This window comes from Carassius carassius, chromosome 31 (genome assembly GCF_963082965.1).
Source record: "Carassius carassius chromosome 31, fCarCar2.1, whole genome shotgun sequence".
Taxonomy (NCBI): domain Eukaryota; kingdom Metazoa; phylum Chordata; class Actinopteri; order Cypriniformes; family Cyprinidae; genus Carassius; species Carassius carassius.
The window spans coordinates 16,304,390-16,329,138 of NC_081785.1; the positions used below are offsets into that span (position 1 = coordinate 16,304,390).

General features: G+C 35.9%; 3 protein-coding genes across 5 annotated transcripts; 2 read left to right on the forward strand and 1 right to left on the reverse strand.

The window, feature by feature from the left end:
* Positions 1-70: 70 nt before the first annotated feature.
* Positions 71-4,775, forward strand: LOC132111661 (Golgi resident protein GCP60-like). The gene is made up of 8 exons (XM_059519172.1): positions 71-528; positions 822-963; positions 1,287-1,427; positions 1,497-1,655; positions 2,503-2,665; positions 3,126-3,306; positions 3,876-4,133; positions 4,235-4,775. Exons 1-8 carry the CDS (start codon positions 321-323, stop codon positions 4,447-4,449), a joined length of 1,467 nt encoding a protein of 488 aa, XP_059375155.1. The 5' UTR covers positions 71-320; the 3' UTR covers positions 4,450-4,775.
* Positions 4,776-12,864: 8,089 nt separating this feature from the next.
* Positions 12,865-17,950, reverse strand: LOC132111664 (coiled-coil domain-containing protein 28A-like). 2 transcript variants are annotated; one of them, XM_059519175.1, is made up of 6 exons: positions 17,779-17,950; positions 15,030-15,183; positions 14,762-14,925; positions 14,526-14,680; positions 14,400-14,422; positions 12,865-13,490 (listed from the first exon to the last, which is right to left on the reverse strand). In XM_059519175.1, exons 1-6 carry the CDS (start codon positions 17,852-17,854, stop codon positions 13,436-13,438), a joined length of 627 nt encoding a protein of 208 aa, XP_059375158.1. In that variant the 5' UTR covers positions 17,855-17,950; the 3' UTR covers positions 12,865-13,435. The 2 variants fall into 2 exon arrangements, with proteins under 2 accessions (XP_059375158.1, XP_059375159.1); XM_059519176.1 differs by lacking the exon at positions 17,779-17,950 and adding an exon at positions 15,682-15,915.
* Positions 17,287-23,234, forward strand: LOC132111662 (synaptosomal-associated protein 23-like). Of its 2 annotated transcripts, none has more exons than XM_059519174.1 (8): positions 17,287-17,445; positions 19,368-19,482; positions 20,412-20,453; positions 21,034-21,082; positions 21,232-21,349; positions 21,513-21,686; positions 22,222-22,366; positions 22,467-23,234. In XM_059519174.1, exons 2-8 carry the CDS (start codon positions 19,426-19,428, stop codon positions 22,524-22,526), a joined length of 645 nt encoding a protein of 214 aa, XP_059375157.1. In that variant the 5' UTR covers positions 17,287-17,445; positions 19,368-19,425; the 3' UTR covers positions 22,527-23,234. The 2 variants fall into 2 exon arrangements, with proteins under 2 accessions (XP_059375157.1, XP_059375156.1); XM_059519173.1 differs by lacking the exon at positions 17,287-17,445 and adding an exon at positions 17,493-17,643.
* Positions 23,235-24,749: the final 1,515 nt, after the last annotated feature.

Genomic DNA, 24,749 nt, shown 5'->3' on the forward strand with positions numbered 1-24,749 from the left:
CAAGATTACGTTGGGGAGGGTGGTTCAGTTTACTAGTTGCATTACGACTTGAGTCAGTCAGCGCGTTCTGCTCTCAGGTAACCTAATGTTAGGCTAAGTGACACTTTAGCATTAAACCAAATGCAATGCAAGACTCGACGGAGAACGTATCGGGTTTTAACTGCGCGGTAACAGACGTAACTAAAAAGCGAATGCTCTTTAAATGAGCTGAAAATAACACAAATATCCGGGATTTCCGGTGGGAATATACGGAAGAGAGGTGTTCTGTGCGCTACGTGGCCACCTGTGACAGCAGCAGCTCGCATTGACAGTTTGACGTGATGGAGTTTGACAGAGCAGAACATGACAACGACAGGATCGAGAAAACCGGCGAGAACGGCATTAACACCGAGACTCCCGCTCCCGACAGCGAGGCACACCGGGAATCATGCGAGGCTCGTGAAGAGCCTCAGAAGTCCTGGAGTTTGGAGAGAAACTGGGGGTTTCCTTTAGAGGAGCTCTTCAAACTTGCGCTGAAATTCTTTAAAGGTACAGAACTGATGACGAAGTAGCCGAGACTTTCACTTTCCCTTTTCTGTTTGTCCGGTAAATGCTTACAACTTTATTTTTGTCGTGTCACACCGTCTGTCTATTGGTAGCACAAAATTAAACTCCCTTTTCTCTGACTCGTTGTTTAGATGGTCTAGATACACTTTAATAATAACTCCACCCATTCAGGAACTGAAATGCCATTCATAATGATCATTATTCAGGTTCTCCTAGATGTTTGCAAGGAGTCCACGATGGTTAGACCTACTGTAAATCTTGTCATTGTCTCACAGAGATGAATGGGAAGGCATTCAACCCAACATATGAAGAAAATCTCCGTTTGGTTGCACTACATAAGCAGATCACAATTGGTCCCTATGATCCAAAAGCATGTTCAGAAATTGGCCTCTTTGACATACTGGGAAGCGACAGAAGGTAACAGAAGAATATGCATTGAAAACCCTCTTTCTGTGCAAATTATGAATGTATAAGGTTATTATAGTATTATAAATGCTAGCATTAAAGAGTATTATACATTGCATAATGGTAGCTTGATATAATCGACGCACCATGGTATTCTCTGTACCATCACTGTACTATGGTAATGCCACAGCATATTTTATGAGGATGTGTAAAATAAGATTTTATGTGCAGTACAAAGTAGGTTTTATTCTTCTCTATTCTTATAAAGCCATATAGCACAATCCTACAATGTCTATATAGATGCTTCATTTAGTTTGTGGCACTGCGTCTCTCAGGAAAGAATGGCTACGGCTGGGCAGCATGGCTAAAGAAGATGCCATGGAGGACTTTGTGAAGCTCCTGAACTCCTGTTGTAGTCTGTTTGCACCATATGTAACATCACATAAGATTGAGAAGGAGGAACAAGAGATGAGACGGTATGATCTGCATTAGTTACAGTGCCTGAAGTGTATAAAGTAGTTTATTAATCTATTAAGACTTTTTAGAAGAGAAGAGGAAGAACGTCTCAGGCTGGAGAGAGAAGAGCAGGAGCGGCGACGGCTGGAAGAAGAAGCACGACACAGAGAAGAAGAAGAGAGGAGATTAAAAGAGGATGAACAGAGAAGAAAAGAAGAGGCAGAGAGGTTACAGATAGAGCGGCAAAAGTGAGTGCCGATATTCATGAATGGTTTCATTTTCCTGAAAATACTAAAAACAAAGTTGTACATGTGGCATTTAGTTAGTTACATGAGATTAAGTAAACATTATTTAACTCATCATTGGTAAACATTTTCTATACACACACAGACACACATTTATTTGATACAAGTATATACAGTATAAATTGAATACAGTAAAAACAGTGTTATTGTGAAGTATTATTACAATATAAAATATAAATCCTCTTCCTATTACTCCAGTTTTTAGTGTCAGAAATCGTTCTAATATGCAGATTATGCAGATTAATATGCTTAAGAAAAATGTCTGATTATTATCAATGTTGAAGACAGTTAATATTTTTGCAGCTTAATAATGTTACAGTACCATCAACTAATTTCGTCAAGTATTCCAAGTAATTGCTGTTATTTTAACTAATAATATAATACTAAAATAAATTTATTAGTTTCCACAAGAATATTAAGCAGCAAAAACTCTTTACAGCATTGATAGTTATAATAACCATTATTAATAACTGAATACCAGTAATAATTAATATTAATTGAGCACCAAATCAGAATGATTCTGAAGGATCACGTGACACTTTGTCATCACAGGAATACATTTACTTTAATAATAATAAATTACTAATATATATATAAATATATAAATATATATATATATATATATATATATATATATATATATATATATATAGTATATACTGGATGTGTATATATTCAAAAACATATGCTCATTATATTGAGTATATAGAATATCGAATATTATCTCAGGTTTCTGTAGAATTCAGCTTTAAAAAAGTTTTCATCACTGTGTGTATTACTGTGTGTACAGACAACATATCATGGCTGTTCTGAATGCACAAACAACTGTGCAGTTTCAGCAGTATGCCAATCAGCAGTATCCAGACAGTCCAGACCAGCAGCAGTTACTCATCAGACAGCTGCAGGAACAGCATTACCAGCAGTACATCCACCAGGCCCTCCGCCTACAGCAGGTACGGATCACGTTGGAGGATCATATGTGTGTTAGGAGAATTTGATTGCAGATAGTTTTGTAATTGAGGCACAGTCTAATGGAGGGTTTGCACAGAAACTTTTGTTGAAAGATGAAGCTGTCAAATGTATTAGATCTGACAGCAGCTACATTTCAAACTAAAAGTAAACAATTCCAAATATTATATATAGTCTGCATGTAATTTTATATCGATAATGTTTTCAAAACAATTATACACATGCGATCACAGGGGTATTTTTCACTATGAAATGACATTAGTCAAACATAACAAGCATTGAAGGAATTCCTTAAAACAAATATCAGACAGAATGACAGAATGTGTGAATATGTTTTTGTGAAAAAAATAATTTATACTTCATTTTAACTGAACCTCAAGAAACAAGTTATAATAATTTTAAAAAATCTGTCAAAACCTTTTTACATTTCTCCTGTGACTTCAGATGGCCTTGCAGAAGCAGCAAGACTCAAATGTGACTCAAACGCCAGAAGCTCTTTCTGCTCCTGTGTCGGATGAAGCTGCGCTCACATGCAATCCCAACAGCCAATCAAATTCATTAGAAAATCAGGAACAACAGACAGACTCAAAAGCCTTCCATTTGTGTGTGGAAGGCAAAACAGGAGGTGTGTTTTATCCATCCATCAACAGAATCTATCTATCTGGCTGTGTATATACTTATATTTATAAAAGTGATAGTAAAGACTTTTACATTATAATAATAATGATAATGATCATTACCATTAAATGTATTAAAAGAAAAAAAAAAAATCCTGAAAAAAAGGTATCGCACAAATATTAAGAAATAATAAAATGACATAATAATGATTTCTGAAGGATCATGTGACACTGACGACTGAATTAATAACTGCTGAAAATACAGCTTTGCCATCACAGGAATAAGTATACAGTTTGTAGATATTTATTTTCCGTTCTTTTCAGCTATATTTCACAATATTATTTTTACTGGGTTTTTTTCATCAAATGAAGGTATAAAACTTTTTTATGCATATATTATTCATGTATATAGTTTTTAAGATTTTAACGATTTATGTATTTGTGTCTATTATTTCTGGTTGTATTGTACAGTAATAAAAATATATTTATTATTTATATATTTATATAAAATTGTAAAAAGATTATTCTAGCATACTATATATATATATATATATGTCTATGTATTTTTTGATTGCAGAAGTGCCCATCATTGCTCCTTCTATGTGGACACGGCCTCAGATTAAAGAGTTTAAGGAAAAGGTGGTGCACGATCAGGACTCTGTGATCACAGTAAACCAAGGGGAGGTGTTGACAGTACGGGTGCCCACTCATCAGGATGGCTCACACCTGTTTTGGGAATTCGCCACCGATCACTACGATATCGGTTTTGGGCTTTTCTTTGAGTGGAAGGACTTGACCATGCCAGCAAGCACTGAGACTACTGAAACTAAAGAAGGTAAGAGGGTGGATTTTTTGGACATGAAGATAAATTCTTAATCAAATATGTTTTATTATATCATATTTATTTATTTATTTAATTCTGTTTCCTAATTTAAGGCACAGAACAAGTTGAAGGAGAGGAGCAGGCAGAACAGGGCAGATGTCCACTGGTACATGAGGTTGTTCCTGTTTCCCGTCGTGACAGCCATGAGGAGGTTTATGCAGGCAGCCACCAATATCCTGGTCAAGGAGTTCATCTTCTGAAATTTGACAATTCCTACTCCCTCTGGAGGCCAAAGGTTATCTATTACAGAGTTTATTACACTAGATAAACATCAGCAGACCAGGTTCTGCACTCACAATCCACCTGTGAGCATCTTGAGAGTCTTTAACAGAGGCACACTACTCAAGCTGTTGAAATATGTTGTTTGTTTTGAAAGCAAAGGTATTTGCATTGTGTTCTCAAGATACATGAATCCTACTTTGGAGTCATGATCTGAAGTCCTTGGAAGTCCTGTGCTTTTAGAAGAAATTTTAAGAAAACAAAATTTTCCAATATCTTGTATGTTTATGTTGAATCAATGAAGGAGTGGTGCATATTAATTATTTTTTAATTGATGCGATTGATTCAAGCACTTTAAATTAAAAAATATATATATATGATGGTGATATTTCACTAAGTATTTCTTGGGTTTATAGGACTTTAAAAAAATGTTGTGTGGATGGTTGATCAAGCAATAGTAATTTAATATCTGTTACTTTTTATATTAAGGGCTAATCTTATTGTAAACTTGATTATTCTTTTCCGTTTTATATGTTAATTATAACCAGATCTTAAGGATTGTATCTATATGTTTGCACAAAAAAAATATTTGTGCATAAAACCAAGTTCTCCAAAATACTGGCTTTCTGGTAAAGGTTCATATTAACATATTTTTTGTATTTTCCTGTCTAAAGCAGACATGCGTGTCCTGCTGATACCAAAACACATATTCAACTACGCAGATACCACAATGTTGTACTCTACAATGATGGAGACGTGTTCTGTGTAGATGTAGATAAAGAGGTAAAAAAGATTCTAAATACATTGGATTAACAGTTCAGATAATAGGTTAAAAAATATCAATTTTTAATACTGTGTGAGAACATTATATGTTTCATTTGAAATAAATGCCTTCATACCCTACAAGTGTGCAAATAAATAATTAATATTTAAATTATCATGAAAATTAATGTATAGCCCCATGTATGATTATCCTATTTTCCTGCATTGTTTCAGCAATAAAGTAACATGTATATATTAAAAACGTAAAAATCACTAGGTTAAAATCATCCAGTATAGATAAAGATACAGACTTTTATATTGCAATAATTCATACGTTAATCATGCATAATCAAACATTATAATCGTACCAATTCAATTTGCTTTGTAATAATACAATTGCATATGTCCATCTAGTATCAATCATAGTTTCTTCATATTTGTAGTAGTGAATACTATGTTCATCTTTAGTTAAACATGTTACAGCAGCATTTATATCACTGCGTAAAGCAGACAGCAGCCTGATCTTGTCCTCTTCTCTGTCTGTAGCACAGATTCACAGGCACATTGAACTTTCCAGCTGAAAATCGTTTCGAACATCTGAAAAGATTATGGATAGGTTGATATATACATATAATTATATATTTTTATAACATCATAATAAACATTACGTATACACTAAAGAAAAGTCAAATAAATGCATCTTTAGTGCACATAAGAGACCTTTCAAAAACATTTTAAAAAATCAATTATTCCAAAATTTTGTCTGGGAGGGTTGTGTAGTAAATATACATAGACAACATCATGAACATTGCATTTTAGTATGTAGTAATAATGACACATACACTTTTGAATCTGTGATTTCTGTGAGATTTAAAAAGTGTAGGGCCACAGAGGCCAGAAAGGTGTGAGTTGTGTTCACTGCCAGACAAAATGACACGTTTGACACATTCCTCTTGGTTAGCACTAGAGCATCCTTGAACAGAAACAATCCCAGGTCACTAACATGCTCATACATCCTGAAAAAAAAGAGAACAAACATATAACAGATCAGTATGGTTGCTTGAGTAAATCTGCTTTTATCTGGAATAAAGTTCACCCAGAAAAATGAACATTTGCTTAACGTCCTCTCCTTCGGGCCATCTAATATAATAGATTTGTTTGTTTCATCACTGGAACAGATATGGAGTAATGTAGCATTACATCACTTGCTCACTAATAGATCTTTTGCAGTGAATGGGTGCCGTCAGAATGAGAGTCCAAACAGCTGATATAAACATTACAATAATCCACAAGTAATCCACATGATTCCATTCCATCTGTTAACATCTTGTGTAGCAAAAAGCTGCTTGTGATAAATAAATCCATCAAGGTAAGTATTTCTCTTCAAACCGTTGTTCTTAAAAAAAATACATCAGTGGAATTTGATGTGAAAGGACAACAGGGGATGGACTTTTTTCACTGGAGCAAGCATTATTAAGAATTACTCATATTTTGGCCAGAAGTGAAATTATGGATTTTTTTCTTATAAATGCACAATCTATCATGTAACAAGATGTTAATTGATGGACTGGAGTTGTGTGGATTACTTTGATGTTTTTTCTATCATCTGTTTGGACTCTCATTCTGACGGCACCCATTTATCCATTGATGAACAATTGCTGTTTCTTATTTACTCACTGTAAATGTGATGTAATGCTTTTGTTTATTCATTTACACCTTGGATGGTGTGTACTTTAATAAAAAATATTTGCTTCTTATAAATTCAAACTTATTGACTTCTGCTGTTGTTAGTCATCTACAAACAGAAAAGGTTGGCTTCAGGTACACAGAGAGACTCCTGTTTCTTTGTCATTTGATCTCAGGTCACCTGAGAGAGGCAGCAATGTCTCCATGAAGGCAGCTCAGTAATGCCACATTCTGTCTGGTGATCAAGTATCTGCTTTCCTCAACAAACTACTGTTATAGTATGTGTATGAACAACACTCATCTGCATATAGTGCACTGATAACTGATCTCTGATCCTGATCTCTGTAAATAAATGAATGCTGTGAAGACTATGCAACTATGCTATTACTGGACAGCTTTGGATTTTGCTCTATGCCTCCCCTCCATGATTCTCAAGTCTCGATCCAGACTCTTTTTCAACTGAGAGTGAATAGCAAAGCACTGTCTTAAATTAATACATGTTCATATTTATTCACTGAGCACTTTGTTTTCGAACACACCTTGTGGATGAAGCCTCTGTAAGTCAGCAGTGAGTTGAGGGCAGATGATAACTGTGTGTATTCTGGGTGCTCAGATGGGGTGTGTGGTGTTTATGCCTGAAGCAAAGTCACATACCCCTCCACTCGTGTGGATGGTGTGAGAAACAGCTCATAGAGATTAAATGTACAGTGGGAGTGTTGCTATAGTCGCATACAACTTCGTCCTTCATCACAAAACTACCAGAGCTGTAATTTGTACTGTACCTCAGCTTTCTGGTAGCAATAGTCCGGTCGTGTCTCTTCAGAAAGTTGTGGAAAACAGGAAGCATCTCACAGCACTACAAAACATACAAAATTATCTAACAGATAATGACAATGATTTATTATATCAAATGATTTACAAAAGTATTATACATAATTTAATTATTTATTAAAGGATTATACAACAAAAATATTAAAATATATATTTTTTTGCTCACCAAGGCTGCATTTATTTGATCATAAATAAATAAAAATAAAAGAGTAATATTGTGAATTTATTAAAATATAAAATAACTGCTGCTGATTTTTCATTACTCCAGTCTTCAGTGTCATGTGATCCTTTAGAAATAAATTCTAATATTTGGTGCAAGAAACATTTTTTATTATTATTATCAATGTTGAAAACAGTTGTGCTGCTTTATATTTTTGTGGGAACCATGATTTTTTTTTATAATAATGTAAAAAATGTCAATTTCGGTCAATTATTATATTACAACTATAATTAATTGTTATTTCATAAACATTTTTAGTTTTATGTAACTAACCTTGCCTTGTCATAAATAGGTAATATCATCTGCTATTTTTATTGACTTGCTGACACAGAGTCTGAGGAGGTCTCCGTGTTATCATTTCCTGTTTGTTGTTTTCTGCATGTTTTCGCACATTGCTTGTACCACATGACTTTGAATTGGCAGACAAGTATTTTTTTTTAAATGTCTCTAATATTTAGCAAAGCTTCACTGCTTTGCTTCTAATAACAAAAAATATCTTACCAATGTTTTCTTTTTTAAGAATGGTTTCTTTTAATGACACTTTCTCCAAATGAAACTCTTCATTATGATATTAACTTTGACTTTATTCAAAAATATTTATTAAGAGGTGTGTACTGTGTCCACCGCTTGAAGTTGTCTCAAATAGGATTTCTCATTATTTAAAAGCTCTTTGCACAAAGCACAGTGTCTATCTGCATCACTTAACAAGCCCTAACAAAAAGACGCTCAGGACAGTTGAGAGAACGCTGCTGCGTGTCGACACGAAAGCGTATCATTTTCACGTGTTATTAAGCCTTGCCACTTGCAAATGTAACCATTCAAAAGATTTTAAAGCATTCCAACACAAGACGCAGAAAAGCTGAACCGAGTCGCTGGTTACTCGCGCGCTGTGCTCAGTGCGCACGCGGAGAGAGAGAGAGAGACGCGTTTCACAGACAGCAACACTGAACCGAGCTCTCGTTTGCAAAGTTCTCCTTTAAGTTCCTCCTGCACCTCAACGAACAAAAACAAATCGCAGTTGAAACAAACAGAAAAGGATGTGTATTTGTCTTGTACCGACAAATACATAAAAAATTTGAAAATATCCGTCTTGGATAGTATGTTAGAAAAAACTGTCAGTTATGTCTTAAGTTAAAGTAAACAGTTGGGGAAAAAAATCGTATGTGTATTATATTGGATTAATTCATTGTCTCTTAAAGTGACCGCGCCTAATAGGGCTTGGGCGCCGCGTTGCATTCTGGGACGTGGCGGACATGTTGATGAACAAATAAACAGAACGAACATACAAATTAAACACTTTCAAACAGGGCCCACTGGTACAACCTGAACCCGGGCCCCGCAAACCCCAACTACGTCCCTGTTTACAGTACAAACCTTGTAATTGAACTATGAGGGCAAAAAAACTAAACAGAAACAAAATAATCGTTCATTAATCGCAATCAAGGTAAAATGTTCAATTAATCGAGGTTTTGACTTTGGGCCATAATCGTCCAGCCCTACCAAGTAGTGTAAGGGATCGTACTACAGCATGACAGTAAAAATAGTGAATCAGATTTAGTATTATGAAGTGTGATAATCTGAGATTTACTGGAACAAAATGTTTCTAGTTTACCGGAGTCACATTCATCAGCCATGAACATGAACACGTGAAAACATGAACACAAGAACATCATGAACCAAACACTGCATGATCTCTGATTTAAAGGGAAATGACATCAGGCATCTTTATATGATCCCAGAGGAACAGACCTGGAAAGGCCACACAAACCAGGAAAATGGTTTGAATACACACACACGATACCTTTCTATGATATAAGGTATTTAACCTTCGTAACTGCACAAGACTGTGTTTTAATTTCTAACTTGCCCAGGATTTGCTGACTTGCTCTGATCTCTTGACACATGAAGTGCAGCTGTGGCCCCAGTTGTTTCCTCAGATCCTTACAGGCTTCCTGTATCCATTCAGCCTGTCTGCACCAGCTCAGGAGGAGGGTCTCATGCAATAATAATAACAACAATAATAATAATAATAAATAAAATAAAATTATGTTTTTCAAATCAATATTATTTTATGATACATAAAGATATTTTATAAAATATATATATTTTTTAAAGTGACAATTATAATTATTTTTTTAAGATTTTTTTCTTTATTATTTTGTATGAGAATATTTACATAGAAACATTATATACATCATATTTATATTCTATAATTATTACATTCATAGATGGATGGATATATTGATCCTATACCTTTAGTTAAAGTATCCCAGGATGCACCTCATGAAGTTGAATTAACAGATCTTACAGTGCTGTAATCTAAACAAAGGTCTTACATAGTCTTGATTTATTACATTTACAATTACATCTAGTCATTTAGCAGACGCTTTTATCCAAAGCGACTTACAAATGAGGAATTATTATTATTACATTTTAGTCACTACATAATTGTACTTCCATTTTTATTTCATAGTTTTGATAACTTTAATATTATTCTAAAATGTGGTAATACATAATGTGTTCACACTTTCGACTGAATATATATAATAATAACCCACTCTTAAGAGATTTTTCTGCTACTCAATCTGCTGGTAGGAACCCGTACAGATCCCTGTGGGAGCTCTGACATTCAGACCAGTCGAAATTGGCAACTTCCTCATCAGATCCATCCCTGCACCTAAACGATCAAACAACCCCTGAATAAAAGACACTTACAAAAAGCTCTACCTCCTTTAGTGGACCTTGCTATCCTATCCTAGCGTTTTGAGACCTTAGGGAGCGTGATGGATTGTAACCATCAAATACTCTATTCAAATACTCTATTTCCTGTTCTATTACATTATATTATAGGCCTTTAAACTATAGATATGGATGATTTAGTAGAGTGTCTGTTGTCTTATGTTGACTTATTCTACTTTTGTATTGCAATTTATTGAAGTAAATATGACAGCAGCTGTGTGTTTTATATGGTTATAAAATCTGCCCTCATAAAAAAAAAAAAAAAAAAATATCATAAAATCTTTTCCAGCAGGCAAAACTGCCTGTTATTATTATTTTTTGATATATAGTTTTTTTTTTTAGTAAGATTGGTCCCAATGTTGAATTAATCAGGGAAATTAGCATCTGTGAGAGTTATCCCTTCTGTGCTTCCTGTCACCAGTATGCTGAGACTTTGCACCATCCTGCCTTGGATCACCCTATCCGCCAGAGAAAGCAAAGCCTCCAAGGTCATTCCTTGTGAGTGGTGACACCACTACAGACACTTCACGGCCAGAAGCAGCTAGAAATTTGAAGTTGAAATCCTTCGGTTCATAAACAACTGGCTATCATTCAACAAGAGACATAAATCAGTGATAGACAAATGAGAAATAACACATTTTTACTTCATATCCAGGGACACTAGATGACACAAGCAGGAAAAGAGGAAGAGGTCTAGGAAGACTTGACTGGCTGGATGAATAATGAACTGTAAGGAAACAGCATGCTCAGGATAATATTTTAAATATTGTTGTGAGAAGAATTACAAAAGGTACTTAAACATTTTAATCAATTTCCACCTTTATGGAAATATCAGACGAGAATATGAGGACCAGAGCATCAGCCAACTGAGATGATTAGCCTCAGATAATTTATATGAATTAAAACTCCTTAACCTCAATCAGATAATTTCATAAGGGTATGTACAGTACATAAAATGCTGGAACCTGGCACTCAGTTTTATGCTCTGCTACCTTCTGTCCGATAGTTTGTCTTATCTTGTGTTCTCTCCATCTATCCTGTAGCTCCTCTGGTGCTGTCAAACATAAACACGTGCTGCTTTTCCTTGGAGTTAGAATATCTAAACTTGCGGTACAAGCCACATAATGTCTTTTCCATGCCCTGTACTCATGATCTGAAGGGCTGTAGGGAAGAAACCAGCCCAGGCGGATGCACAGTCCTAGAGCATCACACAGAGATTGTATTGTGGGTGAGTAAACATCTTTTCAGTCATTCTCAAACTAAATTTACCCTAGTTAAGAAAACGTTGGCTAACAATGTTAAAATTAAGACAGAAATTTAATAAAAAGCCTGGTATCTAATAAATTTAAGTCACATTTGTAGTGATTTATTTTTTTACCTGCTCTGCCAGAACCTTCCAGTGCCAGCACACCTGTGTTGCAGAGCAGATGTCTTGAGGACTGAGGAAGGACATGATGTAGAGAGACAGAAAGCGAGACAGCACAGCTGTGAAGTCCATCCGAGTGTGCGGACTGATTCTGCCAAACAATCCCTGGTGAATCTGAAATTATAAAAATATATAATGACTTCAAATTCATTGCCCGAGCAATTGTGGTTCTTGTGTGCGTATCATGTAAGATCAGAAATGATGAATTGAGAATTTAATTAAGCTGGGTTTTGAAGCATCTTTTCAGCAGCTGACAAATGATGTGATGTGTGTGTAATCATTACAAATGTAAATCAATAATACATACATAAATACATAAAAAAAATAAAACATTTTCTAACCTGTCGGTTACATGCTTTATTTGTCACAGTCGTCCAGTCTCTGAATTTGGTTTCTGTGCTGTGCTGTTTAAATAGTTCAAAACTAACACAGTCTTCCCCGGTTTGTAGATAAAATAACAAGTGGAGACATATTCCTTTCATTTGAAAATGTGCTGCATAAATTGAATATGAGTTTTTCGCGAAAATGTGGGCATCATTATCGGCTGGAGTTTAGTTCTAAACAGACCTCTAGTAAAGGTCCAGGAACGAGGGTCTACTTTACAAACTCATTCCCCTGGAGACCACATAACAAAAAAAGCTCCGCAAATACATTAACACGAATCTTGTTTCATTCGGCAGCTCTTGTGAATTTGTTCAGACAATTATTATTATTGCATTTATTGCATTATTATTATTATTATTACATATTTATGTTAAAATACGAAAACTAAATTAATATATTTAATGAGAAATCAGATGTGGGGTAATACAACTTGAACTTTATTGATGCATGAGTGAATAAAAATTGTAATCAACAATCAGCCATTTTAAATCAAAATAAAATATGTAAATATGACTATAAGCTGAAAATATACAATATAATTTTACTTAATTTCTGCAGTCTGACATCTGTATATTTTTATTCTATTAATTCCCTTAATTAGGACAGGACATATATAAATACAAATCCCATCAAAGTGAATTGGTGATAACGCAAAGGTGCTGGTATTGTACAACTCCAAGGCAACATTTAAGACATATGATTAGAAGTCACAATGTAACTGAACATTACCTCATGAATACATATTTCTAGTGATGAAATGATGTGATGACAAAGATAAGTGGGCATTTAATCAATACTGTTTGGAGTTTTTCTCTGATATCATATCTACAAAACTATACAGTGCAAACAAGCCAAGCAGAGTAGCAGACCAATTCTATAAGTTTCAGATCCACAGTGTCACAGATTTGACTGTAATACTGGTGTTTCTCAACAGCTTTTCTGTGCTAAATATGCACACAGTATTCTCCACAGTAGAGCCTTTGTAGTTCATATGCTGGAAGTTCTGGGGACATCTTGACAGTCAGCAAGGTTAAGCTTTTGTCTAAGGAATACAGTTAAGGATTTTACACTCAGTCAAGGCATAAAAAATGATGTGTTAGACAACCTATAAAAGAAGAAATTGATTTTAAGGCTGTATGCTGCCCTCAGATCATGCAATTATGTGTAATATGTAGGGCAACTTGTTGTATGCATTCAATAATTATATTCCTACACTCGAAAATGCATGTTTTGAAATTAGATAATTTAATAATTAAATATGTTTTGCATTAAAAAAGTATGCTTTGCAGCCAGCCAGTGAGAATGAGTGTCCAAATATCTGATAAAAACCTTACAATAATCCACAAGTAATACACATGACTCCATACCATCAACTAACAGCTCGTGAAGCAAAAAGATGCATTTGTAAGAAACGATCAAGAATATTTTACTTCAGCTTCCAGCTAATAAAAGTAATCTATCCATAATATTGCCTTCTCCAGTGAAAACATTATGTTGTCTGACTCGAGAAAAATATGCACTGCTCAAGCACCGTTTACAAGCAAAAAGAGTTCTATACATTTATGTTGGTGGATATTGATGTGACAGGACAGCAAGGACTATTATCACTGGAGGAAGCGTTGTTATAGATTGTTATGGATTTACAAACACTCGGTGACGATAACTGCTGAACCGGAGTCATGTGGATTACTGGAAGATTATTGTGCTTCGATCATCTGTTTGGACCCTCATTTTGACGGAACCCATTCACTGCAGAGGATCCATTGGTGAGCAAATGATGCAATGCTAAATTTCTCCAAATCTGTTCCTATGAAGAAACAAACTTGGATGACCATAGGATTAGTGCGTTTTTAGCAAATTATCATTTTTGGGTAAACTATTTCTGTAACTATCCACTAGAACAGTATCCATTTGGAAAGTCATCGTAACTTTTAAAGCCATGAAAGGATACATTGAGGAGCTTAACTCTTCCAGCTGAAAGGAAAAAAGTGAAATTCAGTAGACTCTCTGGACAACTGCATGAAATAACTCATATTTGTGGATTTTATGAGCAGATATTTAATATTGCTTTGCTTACATTCGATAATAGTTTATCCATGTTCGTGTCATAGGCGGACTTCCTCTGGTCTTCTGGCAACTCATCCACTTCTCCATACAGGTCGAATTGCAGACGAGCCAGTGTTTCCTGCATTTCTCTCACATGCTCCATCTGATCAATGGAGCACTCATTGCCTGATTCAGAGAAAGTTCCGATTTCTATCAAAACTGTAAACAAACACTTTAATATAGCTGTACCATACTGTAAGAGCTTACCAAAGGCTTGCAGTTTTCCAGAGTGGAAGTCATTAAGAAGGCCGAGCAGCCCCTTCTCCATCTCCTGAACATCAGACACATCTGTGAGAAACGAGTGCTGGATGCGGGCAGACTGGTTACTTTTACCAGACTGACTCTGAGGCCTCGGTTTGTCTCGCACTCCCCTAAAACCCAAAAACAAAATAAATGAATTAACCAAAATATGATGTGTTAAATATGAAACTGAAATAACTTGGACAGTTTTAATATGATGATAGATGACACTCACCTGCGATACTTTGTCCTCTGACTGGAGTGTGTGACCACACCACCAACAGCTGTCGTTGTTTTCCGTGCAGCGACTGGGGGAGGAGGCTGGTTGGTCGACGGTTTTGGACTTTTACGTTTCTTATTCTTTTCCTCCATTGTGTCATCCAAATGACCTTCAGAATACAATGATACTTATAAGCAGAGGAGACTGAAAAGTTTTAAGTAATTTCAGTTTACATTAAAAACATATATTTGATAAAAACAGCAGTTATTGAAGGGGGGGGGGTTGTAACACAAATAATATAAATCAAAACAAATCTACATTAAAAAAAAAAAAACTTTATTTTGTAGCCTCTGCGGAAGGCCCCCTATCGGGCCCCAGCTGAGAGCCACTTATCCGAGATTACAGTAGAATGTTAAGAATTTTGGTTCATGATGAGCAAGCGACAAAATAATTCACACCGCAATTATACTTAATATAAACACTGTCCGGTGATATTGAACAGTGTTGTCGAGTGTATTAACAAGAGCTTCTAATCCTGTTTTACAGTAGCACGCAACATGTAAATAACAATGCGAACGAGTCGTGTACAACATGCCTAATAATCGCGACAGCAGTGTAGCAAAGTAACGCATGCCTAATTGTCGACAGCATACAAGTAGAATTTTACCTCACAAAGGAAGCCTGCACTTTTTAGACTGAAATGTTATCCCCTTTGAAAGACATTGTCGATGAGATTAGGTTGCTCTAAAGTTGGCACAGCTGACCAGCAAGTTTACAAAAGGTACTTCCGGGATTACGCGTCATCGTGGTGATAGCAACACGCCCTGCGTCCCAGTGTTTATACTATTCATCCTAAATAGTATGTGAGATTAGAAAGTGTGTCCCAAAGCATGGTATGTTAAAAGAGATGACAAAAGTACCCGGATACTCTACTATTTCAGGTAGATTTTTTTAAGTGGGGATACGTGCACACTCTAATGGTTTATATTGCCCACAATCCATTGCGCTTTGGCGAAGGATTCGGTTCAGAACTACAAACACGAATGAAAAACTTTAAACAACTACAAACATGGTGGATGCGCGTGACCGAGAGGTTTGAGTTACAAATAATCAACATTTAACCTATATAAATTGAATGTTATCTGTGTTATATTTAATCTGCGACAGCATGTTGGAACAATGCAATGCGAACATATGTTTGGCCATTAACTTGTAAATGCATCATTATACAAAAAAAAAAAAGAAAAAAAAGAGGAAGTTAAATGAAATGAAATGTGGAGGATGTAAACTGTGACAAGATGATTGACAGTCCTGTTTACAGTGACAGGATGAGACAGAGCGGCCGGTAAAGACGTGACGTCCCAAAAATTGCATAGCTACTCTTTTACACGCTAAAAAGTGTGTAATTTTTCTTAACTAAAAGAGTTGTTTCTTTCTATTTCTCCGTGTTACTCTACATTTACCTGTATTTATTTAGACGTTATAAAGCCATCTTCCTATTGTTCTTATTTTTGAAGCCCAATTTCAAATGGAAGTCTGACTTAGGTTTTTTTTTATTTATTTATTATTTTTCTTCTTCACTCGCTCGCTGACTGGAGACCTCTTTCTGGCGAATTCTCTCGTCAGAAACAACATAGTGCAGTACGAATCTATAATTAAGATATTGATTTCACAGTGTTAACAGTTTCAGTGATTTTAATGGGAGTTTCTGAGAGTGATTGAACTCTAGACTGTCAGAGAAAATGATCTTTGATTATGTAAATGTTATTTGCTCTCTTTCTGAACAATGAAAGATTAGTAGCAATTTTTATATCACATTAACTTTCAATGTTAAATTCACATTTAATATAAAGTCATTTGTATTTAAAATATGTTATGGCATGACACCTATATCTGTTACTTAAGTAAACAGACAGGGTTTTATAATAAATTACATAAATTAGAGTAAAGGCTGATGAAATATATATATTTATACACACACACACACACACACATAACATACATTTTATCTATATATCTAAATAAAAATAGGCTCAGTATATATGACCCAAAGTAACTAGTAACTGACTACTTGAGTAGATTTTTTATCCCTCTTTTACTCTTACTCAAGTAACCATTCAGACTAGTACTTTTACTTTTACTTGAGTAAATATTTCTAGAAGTGCTTTTACTTTTACTTGAGTACAGTTTTTGGGTACTCTACCCACCTTATTAATAATGATCTTTTCTATTTATAGGCCTACTCGCTTCTCTGTGACGCGTGCGCACCAAGTCTCCTGTCACATGACTGCGCATGCGCACCATGATCATGATCTGTCTGAAGGAATTTCGGAAAGAGTTTGGATCAGCGCGAACAATAAACACTTTCTGAAGTAAGACATAGACCTATCGATCTCAGTTTTATCCTTCTCCTGTCCCGGGATCGACTTCAGTAAGTAACGAGTGGATCACTGTGCTCCAGGTTTCGTCCAGTATTTAAAAACAAGAGGATGTTAATGTTAATGCGTTTCAGCTTCACCAAAGCGGAACTGAATACGAGACCAACTCATCAGCTTTTGTCTTAAATAAACACACACATTTTATCAATAAGTTAAAGATAAATAACAGTGTGGAACATCATGAGTAAACCGTAAGTAAAAAAAAAGACCGTAAATAATGGTGTTGGGAACTTGGAGACTTGGGACAAATCACAAGGACTTTCCCCATTTTCAACGTAACGTTACTAACTTTCTTCACGCGCTCATTTATTTAACGTTAACGTTACCTGGCGAAATTGTGTTCCGTTCTTCTGGCGTTGGGTGTAAACCGTACATCTCGGAATCAGCAGCATTAAACATCATTGCAATGCGTTTATACTCTCTGATAAGATTGGATTTTCTTGTTTAAGAAACAAATACGTGTGGTTTCCTTTACGTTGGTGTGGAGGATTTGTCAGATCTTCATAGTGTAGTTTAATCTCATATGGACATAATGCAGGTCCAGTGTTGTTTATAGCGTGTCTAATGCAGAATACTGTGAAAATGGTATAAGCGACATGACGTAAAGACCTTATCTTGAGGAACCGGTTTTTGTTGACAAGCTGGAAATGCATAATTCTTAAAGAGGCGTTTCTTATGGACGGATGAAGTCTGTAACATGACATTCAGGATCATGCTAATCCGCTTAAAACACTCTTGTTGTGAAAAAGATCATTGGGTAAGTAAATTAACACCCAGAGGAGTGAGTTTAAAGGGATAACTTTCCCCAAAATGAAAATCCTGTCATAGTTCATTCACCTATATGTTGAGCCAAACCTGAATGTGTTTAACAAAAGCAGATGCAATGCAGAATTCACCTCAAGTCATTATTATCTTTCATAGCATCTTTTGTCTTTTTGTACTACACAGAATAAATCAAGTCATAGAGGTTTGGAACAACTCGAGAGAAACATTTTGGCTAAAATATTCTTTTAAGTTTGTTTATGAATTTGCGTCTAAATTGTTGGAATTTGAAACAGGGAAAGGCTGCAAAATGAAAGGAAAAGACATATGAGATCTGTTTCATGTGTTTACAGACTCCAGACATGCCTGTTATACACTCATAAGCACTGTATTAGTCTTATTACCACAGTTTAACTACGGTGCATGTGAGATTTTTATACTGTAAGCTGGGACAGCTATATAATAGTCGATAATTGTCCCTGTACTCAGTATCTATTTATCCATTAATGTTTTATGAGTATTTCTGCTCATCAGGGTTTTTTTTTTTTTTTTGCAAGGAAATACACCTCAAAACGGAATCTTGATAGAAACGACACACTTCTCTCATATTTCTCTCACACCCATCTCACACCATTGTTAACTGTTTTAAACAGCACAGACAAACACATTCTCAGTTTTAGGGCGTATTATCTGCACCGAGTAAATGTGTTGTCTGTACTGCTTAAGTCCTCTGGCTGTTCTCTGAGGTGTAACTTTTTAATCAAATGTTTCATCAACTCTTTCATTACTTTTAAAACATAATTGACAACCGATGATCACTTTCCCTGCAAAATGTCTTTATTTTCATTATATATTTGCACTTTCTCAGCCTCAATTTTGTCATCTACTCAGCCTTGTGTCACAAAAGTTGCTGGTAAAACTCACGTTTTTGGTCTGTAAAATTTTCAGATATGGGAAAAATAGTGAATGAGTTGGAGTACTTCATGGAATTGAACTTTTAAAAAAGATCATTTGAGCAACATGAGGCTGAGTAATGATGACGATATTTCCTTCTTATTCCAGGTGGTAAATTTCCACGGGAAAGCTTTTTCTGTGGGCGCCTTTTGTTTGTGTGGCTATGACTGAACTTTGACCCCTTACCTCTGACCTGCAGACCCCAGAGCGCAGAGCTTAAGGCCAGAGGAGGGCCAGCAGACTTGGACACCAGCAAGATGGCAGACATGTCAGTGGAGGACATCACATTGAGAGCCAACCATGTTACAGATGAGGTGTGCTTGTCGTCTATTACTATAGCCATATTACATATAAGTAATTCATTTAGTTTTTATTCGATGTGATTTTGCAAGTTCCTGTGTATGTGCCAACTCATTGTTTGTGACAGCAAAGTCACTGCAAAGTCGTTAACTCTTTACTTGCAATTTGATTGCTCTGTTTCTCAACCTTATAAAACTTTTCTTGCACTAACTGCTGTAAAATTATATTTTTCACGTCTTCTTGATGACTTTGCGATCTTTTGTGCTACTATAATAGTCAGATAATGTTAACAAACTCCTTTCTTGCTTTACTCATGACTTTTTCTTTCTCTGTTTCTCTTTCTCGCTGCCTCTGAAGGGACTTACATGAGTCTGTGTGCTGTAGTAAAGACTTATAGCATGAAGGGGACACTGTACTCATGCACCACAGCATGGGTGACTGGGGGTAAACTAGAGATCCATGAAACCCCCACCTGCTTTTTCATTCTGACTTTACATGTTTTTACTGTGATTGCGCAATTAGTGTTTAAGCACCATTAGAATGTAATTTCTGAGGTCCAAGTTGGATCAACAATAGCTGATTTCTTAATAGTCTTAGTTGGAAATGTTTTATTTTTCACAGTTATGCCAATATGCCTCCCCATCACTGTGTACATATTGTGTTCCTTGCATGGTTTCATAGCATTATTTAAGCATTTCACATTTCTGACACTTTCTGTATTTATCTGCTGGTTATAGGTGTGTGTGTGGTGTTTTTTTTTCTTCTTTTTTTTCTCATAAATATCTACCCTTTGTGGCTTCATGAGTCAGACACACTGAAGAATTCAGAGTGCATTGTTTTATTTGATGTTTGCATCAAAAGAATGTTCAACAGAATATGTGCTGTGTCACATTACCGGAGTGATTTGACTACCTTTTGAATATGTGCATTTTGTTTCTTTCAGTCACTTGAAAGCACTAGGCGGATGCTACTGATGGCAGAGGAGGTAAGAGTTCCAGTGAAACCTGACGGCTTAAGAAGCATGTTTAATTGTTATTGGATGTACAGATTAGTGCTTTCAAATCAATGAATCGTGATTAATTGCATCCATAATAAAAGTCTGTAGTTACATAATATGTGTGTTTACCGTGTATACACAATAAACTTATTGGAAAAGTTCATTTCTGTTACTCTTGCAAACTAACCACCTCACAGAAAGTGAGCACAATAACAAACTCACAATAGCATGCCAAATTACCAGCACAATAAAACACTGAGCAAAATATCATCATCAACAAAATTACAGAAAATATTGAAATACATTTTTTTGTCATTATTGTACACCCCTATATATATATATATATATATATATATATATATATATACACACACACACACACACACACACACACATATATATATATATATATATTATGCAAACACAATTTTTTATTCTGGATTTGATTGATCACGATTAATCGGTTTGACAGTACTAGTACAGATTCATGAATACTCAAAACCACCTGCATTTGAATTATATATATATATATATATATATATAGAAACAAGTATATGTATATTTTCAGAGCCGGGAGACGGGTGTCAAAACAGTGACCATGCTGGATGAGCAGGGAGGTGAGTGACTGCACCATTCCATTCCTCCTCGTCCCTGAAACCTACTTTGTTAATCACATTAAACCATTGCTATTATCTGCAAGAACTTCATTTAGGAGATGCTGGTTAGTTAAGACCCCATTTTATCGGCTTCATTCTGTCTTGATCAGAGCAACTAAGGCGAGTCGATCAAGGAATGGACCAGATCAATCAGGACATGAGGCAGGCTGAGAAGAACCTGACTGATCTGTCCAAATGTTGTGGCCTGTGTGTGTGCCCATGTGACAGGTTCGCTATTATAACAAAATATTCTGCATTATGTTGTATCATATAATGTCAAATTCCGTAGTGTTTTTGCGGGGACTTCTCTTTGCATATTATTCAAATTAAACGAATTGTCATTAGATCTTTCTGGAGTGAATGAGAGTATTCAAAACCTCCTTTCTTTCAGAGTGACTTCCATTGATCATGATGGGAGATATAAGAAGACTTGGGGTACAGGTAGTGACTACTCCAGTACAGACAGAAAAGAGGGCGGCGTTGTATCCAGCCAACCTAGTGGCGCTCGAAATGGACAGGCTGTTTCGGGTGGGACAGCGGGTGCATCTGGCCCCTACATCAAGAGGTGAAGGGAAAAATAGCACCAAATAATGGGAATTCATCAAGTGTCACACTTGAATCTTTTGATTTGAATCAGTTGTTTAAAGCAAGTAAACGAGAACCGTATGTTAAACCGTATGCTTTTTATGATACAAATCATTGCAAAGCAACTTAACAGAAAATTAAGGTTCTACAATATTTAGTAGTAGCTTATAAGTGGTGACTGTCACTTGTCACATATTATTAAAACTTTATAAACCATAAATCTCATTAATCAGCATTAATTTGTGACTGGCCATATTGCACGTTGCAATTTCTCCCATTCATAAGCACTAGGAGTGAACCGTCTTTATATATCTATAGTCTTTGACTGCACTTCAGCGTTCATCACTTTTCACCGGGGCTTACACATCCAAATTCTATGAAACTTATCATACACTTTATTGGACTTCAATTATAAAGCTTGGAAGAGCCAGGACATTTTTTAAATAATTCCAGTTGTGTATGTTGTCTTTGCCCTGCCACATAAATATATGTTGACATTTTTGCTTTCTCAAAAGAATAACAAATGATGCACGAGAAGATGAGATGGAGGAGAATCTGGAGCAGGTGGGCAGCATCATCGGGAATCTCAAGAATTTGGCTTTAGATATGGGCAGTGAGATCGAAAAACAGAACAAAACCATTGACCACATCACTGATAAGGTAAAGCTACACCATCAAACAGCCAGAGGTCTAATGAAGCAGAGCTCAGAAAATATGCATATTAATTAATATATATATTAAAAAATATTATTTTTCCCAGGCTGATATGAATAAAGCTCGCATTGATGAAGCCAACCAGCGAGCCAACAAGCTTCTGTAGAGAATGGACACTGCCAGCTAAGCTCAGGCGCTTTTGATCTCTCTCTCTCTCAAACACACACACACACACACACACACACAAACCAACACACACTTTCTCTTTTTCAACAATGAATTGCAGCAAGTGCGTTAAGTTCTTTCAATGCCATCTGTGCCTTTTTTATCCGTTTTGTTCTATTGTAAATAGTTGGACACCGATATATTTCAAAGCCTCCTGTAAAATCAAGTCTTCACCCTTAATATATGAGACAAATATGCTGGACACACCGAGTGGCTTTGCTCACTGCTGTCCTCTCAGTCTGTAATGGATGGAGTCTAATCTCTCGGGATGGTGATGGGTTATGTCCGTCCCTCTCACTGCACTTCAATCAGCATGCCTAATAGTTTCACTTAGTCTGAATGAAGGGCCAAAGACTTACGACAGAACTTTTAATGTTCTGGTATGCTGCCCTTATAGCCGTTGATGTATGTTTGGACTAATGATATAATGTTTGTTTTCTGTTTAGCTCTATCTATGACTGATCATACTCATATTTAATTATCTCAAGTCATTAATGGACCTTGTGAATGCAGTTAGTCCTATTCAATGTTTGGGGGGGAGGGTGCGGGGGAATGTATGGTGTCTTTTTTAATTGCATAATTTACCATGCTATGTAGGAAAGGACATTTCAGTGTATCTGTTTTACTGCTAATAAAGCTAGTATAATAATTCCTTGGCCATTTCTCCCTTTTGTGTGTTGAAGTGCCTTTACTAGTAGAGGGTGCTGCCACATTAACATTACCGTCTACAGCCACGAGAGGGCGCTCTATGTTTTCAGTGTAGACTACAGGAGCACTGAGCAGCATAGAGCGCCCTCTCGCGGCTGTAGACGGTAATGTTTTCTCTTGGTTCATGCCTCTTAGTTCATTTCTCTTGGTTCATGTCAAATTAATTTTGATAAGTCGCACCTGACTATAAGTCGCAGGACCAGCCAAACTATGAAAAAAAAGTGCGACTTATAGTCCGGAAAATACGGTATTTTATGATGAATATTTGAAGATGGGATTTGAGGTGTTTATTGCCAGTATGTACACCAGTGCATTTTCCAAAGCTAGCATAGTAAGATACACTTATAGTTATTGTAGATGCCAAATGTAATGGTTTTTTACCACTGGGTGGCAGTGTGGAGTGGGAGGGGTCACTGTAGGTCATATGACATTTAAATCTCTCATGTCTGTATTTAGTACTGGGTAAACAGGTGGTGGGAATAAATGGTTCTTACTGTATCAGATATTTATAGAACCATGAATCCACGTTTTTTAAAGTAAGCTGATGTATTTATTTTTTTTCATTAACAAATGCAACACGTGTGCGTGAAAGGCTTGAACTTGATGTGAAATCTGTGTGGGGAAAATTTTGAGCTCATGAAATTCCAAATGGCATGGGTTACTATTGAAATTGGCCACTTAATGCCAAGCTCTCACCAGATATGAAAAAACATGCATCATAACAGAAGTGTGATTAAATGCAAGATTAAAAGAACAAAAATGTTCTACTTGAATGCCTGCTTATATCTCTAATATCTGTATTGCAAATATTATTCATCATTATGTAGCAAGTAGAACAAGTAGCCCATGTAAAACAAATATGTTTATAACATTATTTTAAACTTTTACAAAAGCTCTCTTTTAAAAGAAGTCAAATATGAGTATGGTCTTTCTGAGCCTACCATGGCTGAGAGCTGAGGGCTGTTTTCTGTTCATTCCAGCTTTCATCTGTTCAGGGAGAGTTTTACTAGGACTCACTCTTCTCCGGTCTTCCTCAGGAGGATTACATGGTAGGCTAGTAATCTGAATTATTTGAGGCATCAAGAACTAGGACAGTGCCTTTTGTTTCAACTCCCTACGAGACTTTCTGTGTCTGCTGTTTAGGAAACTGCCCAAATATTCTGTGGAGCCTGGAGGAACTATCCTCAAGTTTCCAACCAGCCCTGTTCTCTGAGAGTCTGAGAAATGTAATACAACATTGGATGTAATGTTAACATTTTCAGCATATAAAGTAAGCAAAGAAATCGCAAAGGCAGGTGCAATACCTTTTTTTAATCATTTTAAAGATGTAACTCTGTAGCTCCAGCCACTGGTTCATCAACACAAGTTCATACACATGATTTTAGGGAACATACAGTACAATTTCAGAATCTAAGAGCTCTGGTCTGGAATAAATATTAGAGGTAAAAGTTGAGGT